Source organism: Conger conger, chromosome 10 (genome assembly GCF_963514075.1).
Source record: "Conger conger chromosome 10, fConCon1.1, whole genome shotgun sequence".
NCBI classification, from domain to species: Eukaryota; Metazoa; Chordata; class Actinopteri; order Anguilliformes; family Congridae; genus Conger; species Conger conger.
The window spans coordinates 14,656,598-14,668,057 of NC_083769.1; the positions used below are offsets into that span (position 1 = coordinate 14,656,598).

Sequence of the window (11,460 nt, forward strand, 5' to 3'; positions counted from 1 at the left end):
TTTGCTTTAGTTTCTGATTCCTTTGTCAATGTATTGTTTTGTTGTCTAATATATTAGATCTGTTGGTCAGAGTTGTAGATATGCTTTTTTATTTAAGACCATTTCTCGCACTGTGTGGCACCCCACCCAGGTAAATGGCCACCAGCCACCATTGGTACTGAGCAGAGGAGAAGACAACAGCTGGCTGCTGGAAGAGCCATTTCAAACAAGCTGTCTGGGGTCCCAGTAAGAGCTGAGTGAAAGGCCGAGTTAAAATGTACAACCCTCCTCCTTCTGTTTCTCCTAACGGCGCTCTGCACAGACAGCAGTGGAGGGCAATGAGAGGATCTTTACTGAGCTGATCCGTTCCATTGAGAGAAGGTGCTCTGAGGTGAAAGAGCTGATCAGAGATCAGGAGAAGGCTGAAGTGAGTCGGGCTGAAGGACTCCTGGAGCGACTGGAGCAGGAGATTGCTGAGCTGAGGAGGAGAGAGGCTGAGCTGGAGCAGCTTTCACACACAGAGGATCACATCCATTTCCTCCAGGTAACATCACTGGCTCTCTGACAGTCTGCACTGTGTACACTGTACATACATGGTGAGGTGTGTTCCTCTTTTACAAAGATCTGCTCCTGGTAACTGCACAGGAATCTGTGGTCACTGTCTGCCTCTTTCTGTCTGTCCCTCTGTGCCCCTCCTGGACCTGGAGACTTACCCAGCAACACTGTCAGTCCAAATGTCTCTTTTGAGGTTGTGAGGAAATCTGTCTCTGAACTGAAAGACTCCTCCTACTGGAGGATGTTTTCATGGCGGAGTTCAAAGTTTCTGGAAGAGGTTGGTGGACAAACCCTGCTGCAGAAAGTGTGTTTAGTCACTGCACACAACACACTGGTGAGGTGATCTGCCCAAGATTCACTCTTTAATCATGAAAGGAACTTACACACGTTATATATTATGAACCATTGTGCGGTGTTTGGGTCTGTGGGACCTGTTTTCAATGTTTATTAAAATGATACAGTGAAATACTTTTTTTAACCTGAGACACATTGATCTGGCCTCATTTAAAAGAACACAATGTAATTTAATGCACACTGCACCCCCCTTCACATTTTTATTACATACACTCTGTGATCACTTTATTGGGTAGGTGAGACGGGTGCGTTGGACCCAAAATGCACGACTCAGAAACAATAGTTATATAAAGACCCCTCAGGGCTTTATTCGGGACGAATCCCAGGAGCGTAGTCAAAACAAGCAAAGTCCATACACGTAGATCCAGCTAAACAAATAGTAAACAAACAAGAAGCACGGTGCCGAGGGAAGAGGCAAACTCGTAGTCGGTAGACGTGCAGGGAGGTCCGGTAGCAGGAGAGCTGTCAGCGGGGCAGATCAACAGGCGGACGGCAGGCAGAGGCGTAGTCGTGGGCGAAGCGGGAGTCGAAACCATGAAACAATCAGCGAAGCAGAAGTACAAAAACGGTAGGCGAGGACGTGGTCAAAAACAAACGATGGTCACAAAACAGAAATCAATAATTAATGGTCGGTAACAGGCTTGGATCGTAACGTGTAATCAAACAGTAAACAATGCTCAAGAGTTGCGTAGTAAAACTAGAGGCAGACAATTTCGCGAAGAACAGTTGCGCGACTGGGCTATAAATGCGGGTGTAGACAGGTGTAGACAATTAGTTAGAGCATAGCAAGGAAGTGGAAAACAGGTGCGATGGATGACAAGTTTAACAAGGTGATTAGTAATCGTTAGTAATAAACCTATCCTGCCCTAGCATTAGTAAATTAGTAAATGACATGCACGAGAAACGTAAGGTAACATGAACACATGATTAGTTTGTTAGTTTCTACCCACTCCTGATCTAGCGTTAGTAGTTTTAGTAAATAGACAAATGGAAACAATTAGGGAGTGAATGACAGAAAGAGAGAGAGAGAAAAGGCAGAACGCAAGGTTTGCGGAAAGACATGTAAAAGTGTATGCATAAACGACGACCAGTTAACGCAACAATAAACATAAATCAAAACATAACACAAAGCGAAACTAAGACGATAACCACTCAACATAACAAGGTAATATAATCGTACGAAACATAACTAGACATGACAAACCTAGACTAACATAATACATGATAAGACACTACGTGACTAAGACAACATGAATAAACATAAAACATGGCGAGACAGACCTGAAACGTGACAGTAGGTCTGTACACCAGCTTGTTAATTCAAATATTTAATCAAGGAGCCAAACATAGTCTGCAGAAGGACTGTGGCAAGTATTCCAACATGCTTGGAACAACCTCCCTGCTGATTGTCTCCTAGAACTGCAGGACAACGTTGGTTATCTCAGAGAAGTGATGCAGTTTTAACGCCGGAGGGTGGTCACAAAATATAGATTTTATTCAGTTTTTAATTATTCTGCCAAATTACTCAAATGTAATGTAAAGTGTATAGTACTCTTTATTTAGGACCTTTCATTGAATTATTTTTGAAAGAATCTTATCTGTTCAGAATGTTTGACAGGTGCCTACGACTTTTGCACAGGAATGTTTATTATTAATGAGAGGGGTGAGTGACATTTCAGTCTGCCTCTCAGGTTATATATTCCTTGGTCCTGGAACGAGCTTCAGACCAAACTCAAACTTGATTCTCTTATTTCATTAAACTATTTTAAATAGAGAATAATGCATGTTCTCATGTTAAGCTGCTCCTGCTTCAAGTTGCACGGATATGTTTAATTCACTGTTTCCCTGTGTTATGTTCTGTAATTTTGTATGTATTGTAATGCACTTTGTACTGTACCTACATAATTATGTATATTATTGTAATGGATCCGTGATTGTGATTCTCTGATCTTATGCTGCTGTTTGACCCTGTCTTGGCTTGGTCTCATTTGTAAAAGAGGTTTTAATCTCAATATGATTCCAAGTCACATAAAGGTTTATATATTACAGTGTGGAGGGACATTTCAAGTGCTCACAAGCTCCAGATGATCCAGAATATCACAGAGGTGTTCAGTGTGAATTGGGATGAAATCTATAAAAGTACCCAGTATGTAAGGGGCAGTTCTTCTGGCTAGGGAATAACCCTAAATGTTTTCAATGAAAGCTTTGTTTAGAGAGAACAAAATACAGTATGACCAGTATGTCTTTGTTTACTAGGATGCAAGATACTGCATAGAGATGAGAGGAGAGAACACAAGTCAAATTCCTCAGGAGTTTTATGATGAAACCATTCTGTCTCCTCTCTTTGCTTTAGTTTAACATTTGAGACCCATTCTGATACTGTATTCTGGGTGACATCAGCTGTCATTTACTTTCAGATTGAAACAAGCATTCAATTTCTCCAGGATCTTAGAAAAAGGTTCATCTTTAGAAGCTAAACTCTCTTTTGATCTCTCTCTCCACAGTGGAAGAAGTCTCTGTTCTAGAGCCCCAGACCAGACAGGACTTCTTACAATGTGAGTCTGTGATTAAGCCTGAAATCAATGAATGAAGCAACCAGAGATTATGAGGGAATATGAAGAAATAGATTATTTGTATCATTTTTTTCAAAGGTGACTTGCTTTAAGGATCTCGTGAATCTCAATCACATCTCAATTCAGCTGCTGTCATCCTGGTATTAAACATATTGATCATATATGATAATATACTCTATGTCCTGTTGTAGGAGAAAGTTACCAATATGCAATAATATAAAATAATTAAGATCATAGTCATAGTGGTTGAAAATCCAATACAAGGGTAAAAATAAGTGAAAAGTAACTTTCAGAAGACACAAGCAAGTTTAAAAAGCTTTAAACATCTTAAAAAGGAGAACAATAAAGAAAATATGAGATTTAAACACATAAAATATGAAAGATGTAAAAAATATGTATGATGTGTAAAATATGTAAGTGGAGCTCTCCTCTCTTCTCCTCCATCAGATGGCTGTCAGCTCACACTGGACCCCAACACAGCGCACAGAAACCTCCGTCTGTCTGAGGGGAACAGAGAGGTGACCTGTGTGAGAGCGATCCAGTCATATCCTGATCATCCAGAGAGATTTGAGTGCTACCTCCAAGTGTTGTGCAGAGAGGGGGTGTCTGGACGCTGTTACTGGGAGACTGAGTGGAATGGGGATGGGGTTTTTATAGCAGTGTCGTATAAAGAGATCAGTAGGAAAGGGCGGGGTAATGACTGTGTAATGGGATGTAATAACCCTGGCGTTTGTTCTGCTCTCCCTCCAGTTACTCTTTCTGGCACAATAATGAGAGCACTGAAATCCCTGTTCCCTCCTCCTCCAGAGTAGGAGTGTACCTGGATCACAGGGCAGGAACTCTGTCCTTCTACAGCGTCTCTGACACAATGACCCTCCTGCACAGAGTCCAGACCACATTCACTCAGCCCCTCTATCCTGGGTTTGGGGTGTATACGTGTGGATCCTCTGTAAAACTGTGATCTGGGATGAGGCAGAGAGTGAAGGGAAGATCAGCTGTAATTAAAGAGAGGGAAAAGGGGAGGGGGACAGAGAGGATGGAGAGAGAGGGAGGGAGAGAGGGGGGGAGGGAGGGGAGGGGGAGAGGGAGAGGGAGGGAGAAAGTGGGAGGGAGGAGAGGGAGAGAGAGAGGAGGACAGAGAGGTTGGAGAGAGACGGAGGGAGGGAGGGAGGGGAGGGGAGAGGGAGAGAAAGCGGGAGGGAGGAGAGAGGGAGGGAGGGAGAGAAAGCGGGAGGGAAAGAAGGAGGGAGGGAGAGAGGGAGGGGGAGAGGGAGAGAAAGCAGAGGGGAGGGGGGAGAGAGGGAGAGAGAGGGAGGAGAGGGAGAGAGAAAGCGGGAGGGGCGAGAGGGGAACAGTGGATGGAGAGAGAGGGAGGGGAGAGGGAGGGAGAGAGGGGGACATGAAAACAAAATTTGGAAAACCCAAAAATCAAGACATTACTTAACTCACATCTACCTTTGAAGATGTGAACCTGGCTAGCAGAGATTTTAACAAGATTCTCAATACTTTGGCCTCATTGGCAGATATTCCTGCTGTAAAAATGAGAATGAATCTAAAGAAAACAAAAAGGGACGTATGGTTTGATCAGGAATGCAGAGCATCTGGAAATTGTTTGCATACTCTTTCAAACAAAAAACACAGATCCATGCAACAATTTGCAATAATGCAAATAGTGCAATAATTTTCACTAATTATTCAAATGCGCTAAAAGTATATAAACAGCTCTTGCATAGTAAAAAAGGAAAACATATTCAAGCCAAAATTGGTGAAATTGAAGACGCTATTGATTGACACATTTTGGGATCTACACAAAAGGTTTGCTGATCAGAAGGCAGGACCAGCTATTCAAAATGGTACAATTTGGAAAAATGACTTTGAAAATCTTTATAAGGAAATCAAAATGGCACCAGATCAGGACCAAACAAAAATGACATGATTTGGAAAAAACAATAAAATCTAATCAAAATCCACTAGACATCTGTATTAACAGAACTGAAATAGAGGATGAAATTAAAACCCTGAAGCATAAAAAACATGCAGTCCTGACAATATGAGCAATGAAATGCTGCAGGCCTGTGAGGCACATGGAAGATGCTCTATATAAACTGATCAACTTGATATTGGAAGCTGCTGTTTCCCTGAGCTATGGAACCAAAGGCTCACAACCCCCAGCTACAAAAAGGGCAACAAATTTGATCCCAATAATTATAGAGGCATATGTGTATGCAGTAACCCAGGAAAACTATTTAGCAACATTATTAACAAGAGAATCACAAGCTTTCTTATCAAACACAAAGCCCTAAACAAATCTCTAATTGTCTTTTTACCAAAACACCAAGCCACATTTATTCTCTTCACACCTTAATAAACCAAAATACCAAATTTAAATCTCAAAAAATGTTCTCCTGTTTTATTGATTTTAAGAAAGCCTTCGATTCAATTTGGCATGAAGGGCATCTGTATAAACTCCTCCAAATTGGCATCGGAGGAAAAGCATATGACTCAGTGAAATCAATATATTTCAACAATAAATCAGCAGTGAAGATAAACAACAAAAGAACAAATGACTTTCACCAGGGGAGCAGGGTCCTCCAGGGCTGCAGTCTCAGTCCTGCGCTGTTCTACATCTATATTAATGAGCTAGCCACCATGATTGAGCAGTCTTCAGCCCCGGCCTCACCCTTTTAGATACAGAGGTTAAGTGTGTACTTTGCTCTGATGACTTGGTCATAATGTCATCAACAGCTCAAGAACTGCAACAAAGCATTCACATTGTTCAACAATATTGTTAACTTGGTAAAAACATCTGTGATGATCTTCCAAAAGAAAGCCAGACAGCAGGGGAACAAATACAAGTTCACCAAGAGGGTGAAGTGTTGAAACACAGTACCAGTCACAATTACCTGGGCTCAGGTAGCTTTAACCTGGTGACAACATCACTCAGCCAGAAAGCCAGAAAAGCATTTCACTCAATCAAATCTAAATTTGACAAAACATATATCCCAATTAAAATTGTGAGGTGTGGGGACCCATATTAGATCCCAGCTTTAAAAAGTCGGACAAAGGACCAATATAAACATTCCAGCTGGAATTTGCCAAACAAATACTAGGTGTCTACAGGAACACCTCCAACTATGCTTGTAGAGCAGAACTTGGTCTCTCCCCACTGCATATTCAAATGCAGAAAAGAGCTGTACAATTCTGATTAAACTTGAATCAGTCTGATCACAATTCAATCCAGTACAAAGCCCTTTTAAATAATCATTTTCCACAAAAGGCAGACCCTCTTGACTTGCTGATCAGCTCACAAGCATTAATCAGAGCCATGATCCAAATATACCACAAACCAAAGTGATCGACCACCACCTAAAATCAAACTACACAAAACATTGGAGAACCAAAATCGAATCACAAAGCGAAACTGAATGCTATAAGCAAGTAAATACAGACATCAAATTGGGAAACTACCTTCAACTCCCTACATTAAGAGAAAGGAAAACACTGACTAAATACAGAGTGTGGATCATAAATTAGACATTGAGAAAGCGAGACACACTAAATCTTGGAAGCCAAGAGAACAAAGACTGTGTAACCATTGTGATTTGCAGGAGGTGGAGATAGAGACACATTTTCTGCTGTCCTGTCCAAAATATCAGACAATTAGAACAGAATATTTCCCCAAATTAAAAAAAAAAAAACCCTCATTTTTGCTTGATCCCTCAAGAACAAAAACTATTATTTCTTCTTGGAGCGCATGAACAATCCTTGCCAATAGTGGCAGAGTTTGTGTTAGAATGCCACAATCTCAGAGTGAAAAAGCAGGAATAAATGTATACTGTATATTACTTTGTATGTTACGAATTAATTGTTACTTCTAACTGTCATTACACTCTTTGGATTCAATTATTTTAGATTATTATATTCTTACTTTGTTTATATTCACATATTATCATTTATTTACTGATTATTTGTCAATGTGTATTATATTTATTATATTGCTTTGGCAGCGGCACGGATGGTGCAGTGGGTAGCACTGCCGCCTCACAGCAAGGAGGTCCTGGGTTCGAATCCCCGTCGGCCGGGGCCTCTCTGTGCGGAGTTTGCATGTTCTCCCCGTGTCTGCGTGGGTTTCCTCCGGGTACTCCGGTTTCCTCCCACAGTCCAAAGACATGCAGGTTAGGCTGATTGGAGAGTCAAATTGCCCATAGGTATGAGTGTGTGCGTGAATGGTGTGCGTGAATGGTGTGCGTGCCCTGCGATGGACTGGCGACCTGTCCAGGGTGTATTCCTGCCTTTCGCCCAATGTATGCTGGGATAGGCTCCAGCCCCCCTGCGACCCTGTTCAGGATAAGCGGGTTAGGATAATGGATGGATGGATGGATATTGCTTTGGCAACATTGGTATTTTTTCCTTTCATGCCAATAAAGTAAATTTGAATTTGAATTCAATTTGAGAATTTGATGCTTTTGTAGCACATGGGTAAACACAGACCCCCAGGTAAATCGACTATTGCCAGAAAGCATGAGCCAGTACATAACCTCTCCAAAAGTCTTATGAATAAATATAACAGCAGTATTAAGAATCTGGCAACCTCTAATCTTCACAAGGGGGCTGAAAATGGAGAAAAGGATTTTAATCATCAGCAGCCCTTCTACAGTGTCCAGAGAAGCACTCCCAAACCCCACTCTCCCTCTACTGAAAAGGCCAGGCCTCTTGTAGCCCTGTACGGATGTAGAGGACAGAAGCCATGCAGGATGTCTTTAAAATCTGTGGTTTCACCCTGCAACCCAGAATTCAGGAACAGCACTTGCAAATCAACTCCCAAATACATTCACGCCATACAATCTTCTGTACGTTTATTCACCATGAACCAAACATGATTTTCTCTCAAATAGTTTCTCTCAGTTTTTTGTTCAGTATTTCATGAAAGCTTGTCATTTGTTCCAGATCATTACACCAGCTCTTTCACAGGTAAATGTGATGGAGTATGTAGGTAATGAACAATCAGAAGGACTTGAAGTGGTGGAATCAGTGAATTAAGGGTAGAAACACAGTAGCCAGGAGGAGCAGCGAGTGAAACCGACCCAAAAATGCAGGAGGAGGGGGGAATTTAGACAGCGGGCTCCCTGATGCGATCTTGACCTGCCCTGAGTGCAGCTTTTTTGCGTGCAGGAGACTGGCCGTTCTGGCCGGAGGTTTCCCAGCAACAGTGCTGAAATTGCACTGTAGGGTGTACACTCACCCACTGTATTGTAGATGTACACGTGAGTCTACGCGTGTTATCTTTATCTGTTTAAACTCCGCAATGGGCCTCGCGCTTTCAGGATGTGTCGGAACTTTCAAATGATGATGCCAAGTTTTGTTCAGCGCCTCATCTCTAAAACGGAATCGATGTCAGTCTATTTTATTCATCATATCGCTGATAAAAATGATGTTACCTGCTCCTAAAGCATTACAGGAAAGCCACAGTGCCCTCTTCATGTAGGTCAATGTCCCTAATCCACACAACTCTGAAAAATCAGTGGCATCCGGTCATGGGACTTTTGCCACACAGGATAAGCCAGTACATAACTTGCCTCTCCAAAGGTCATATGTATAAATTTCAATGCAGTATCAAAAAACAGAATGGATTATATGCCGGTGAAAAACGATGAGCATTCCAGTCAGGTAGTTGCTGGATGCTGGCACTTAGGCAAGAAGCCTATCCAAAAATCTGAACACTGTACAAAGTGTACTTAAAACTGAAGAATGGACAAACCCTGATGAGCTAAAATAACTCAACATAATGTTATTACATCATGATTCTCTCTCTGTTAGGGGAGGTTAGTGAACTGAGCCTCAGGACCAGCTGTGAGAGGATACTCTTTCCTTTGCTCAGCTCTTAGCATCGCAGGGCTTTGTAATGGTCAGAGTTGGTGTCACTATTGTTTAGATGCTTCCATTTTTTCATGAGTAAATTGATGGGTTGCTTAATTACAGTTTTTCTCAATTGCTAACATACTTAAACTGGATCTTTTAGCAAAAACTCCCAAGTGATTACTTCAGCTCACAGAGGACCAACACATCTCTCAAAACTAAAAACACTTTTCACTTGTTTTAACCCATGCTGCAGATGCTCAAATGTTTCCTGCAAATCTCTACAAACAAATGCCCTCATGAATCAGTGGTTGCATGCTGTGCTCTTACAACAAACATACACAACCTAAACTCAGGTCACACCTTTCTCCAGATGTAAACACAAATCATTCACCATCTCAGGATCAATAAATAGGGCCACAGTTTGTGTCTGTGAGCTTCTGAACAATGGATTCTCAAAAAAAAACAAGCTGCCCAGTGAGCTAGAGTGCTCACTGTAAATTACTGTATTACCTACCTTACTGTATTTACAATATATATATACCATTTTCTGTTGAGAATTTCTGAGCTCTATGCTCTGGCCGAACCCCATGAATATGTCTTTGTTGATGCAACAGAGTTTAACCTGACGAAAAGGCGGAGCAGTGGAAGAATATCATTGGCCAGCATGCCATTGTTGAGGTGCCAGAACAACGAGGAGGCAACGTGAGCCAATGTGCCTCCATCAGTTAGTGGGGCGTCCTCCACCGCCTTGCCTTACAACATGGTACACCTGGCTTCATTCCTAAATAACCTGGAAAACAACATGGTACACCTGGTTGCATTCCTAAATAACATGGAAAACAACATGGTACACCTGGTTGCATTCCTAAATAACATGGAAAACAACATGGTACACCTGGTTGCATTCCGAAATAACACGGAAAACAACATGGTATACCTGGTTGCATTTGCTAAATAACATGGAAAACAACATGGTACACCTGGTTGCATTCCTAAATAACATTTCATTACATTACATTATTGGCATTTGGCAGACGCTTTTATCCAGAGCAACGTACAACAAAGTGCATACCCATAACCAGGGATAAGTTTGCTGAAAGACCCTAGAGGGAAGTACAATTTCAACTGCTACCTGTACAACAAAGATAAGGACAAGGGCCAATTTATTTATATTTTTTTTAACAAAGAACAAACAAACAACAGAGCAAAAGTGACCAAAGTTAACTATCCAAACACTGCTTACCTAGCCAACTAAAAATACCGATACACAAAGTAAGTCACAGAGACAACAATTAAGGTTCACAGGGAGGTAGGGATGGGGAGAGGTGCTGCTTGAAGAGGTGTGTCTTCAGCTTGCGCTTGAAGGTGGGGAGAGATTCTACAGTTCTGACCTCAACGGGGAGTTTGTTCCACCACCGTGGAGCCAGAACAGACAGTAGTCGTGAGCATGAGGTGGAGGTTCGGAAAGGGGGAGGTGCCAAGCGGCCTGTGGAGGCTGAACGAAGAGGTCTGGCAGGGGTGTAGGGTCTGATGATTTTTTGTAGATAAGCTGGGGCAGACCCCTTAACTGCTTGGAAGGCTAGCACCAATGTTTTGAATTTGATGCGAGCCATGACAGGCAGCCAGTGGAGGGAAGTAAGCAGGGGGGTGACATGTGAATATTTGGGAAGGTTGAAGACCAGACGAGCTGCTGCATTCTGGATAAGTTGGAGGGGTCTGATGGCGGACGCTGGGAGGCCAGCCAAGAGGGAATTGCAGTAGTCCAGGCGGGACAGAACCATCACTTGGATCAGGAGCTGGGTCGAGTAGGGGGTGAGAAAGGGGCGGATTCTCCGTATGTTGTATAGGAAGAACCTGCAAGACCGGGTCACCACCGCAATGTTCTCGGAAAGGGACAGTCTGCTGTCCATCACCACGCCGAGGTTCCTTGCACTGGGTGACGGCGTGAGTGTGGTATCCCCGAGGGCAATCTCTCTGAAAAGCAGAATAGTCATTTCTGCAGGGGTGTTTGGCAGGAATAGATCAGCACTGTTTATCAGCCCAGTCAGTGTTTGTGTACAAGGAATAATATTTCAAATAGAGAGATTTCAGATCACCTGCTGCCATTTGCAAGTTTAAAAATAAACCTGAAGTAACTCCA

At 42.4% G+C, this 11,460-nt stretch overlaps 1 pseudogene and 1 gene segment (V, D, J or C); both read left to right on the plus strand.

The window, feature by feature from the left end:
- Window positions 1-11,460, plus strand: part of LOC133138129 (Ig kappa chain V-III region MOPC 63-like) — a 340,842-nt gene that overhangs the window by 299,376 nt on the left and 30,006 nt on the right. The window contains 1 exon segment of the V gene segment in view: window positions 11,079-11,125. Within this exon segment, the coding sequence occupies window positions 11,079-11,125 (47 nt within the window).
- Window positions 694-4,449, plus strand: LOC133138130 (tripartite motif-containing protein 16-like; annotated as a pseudogene).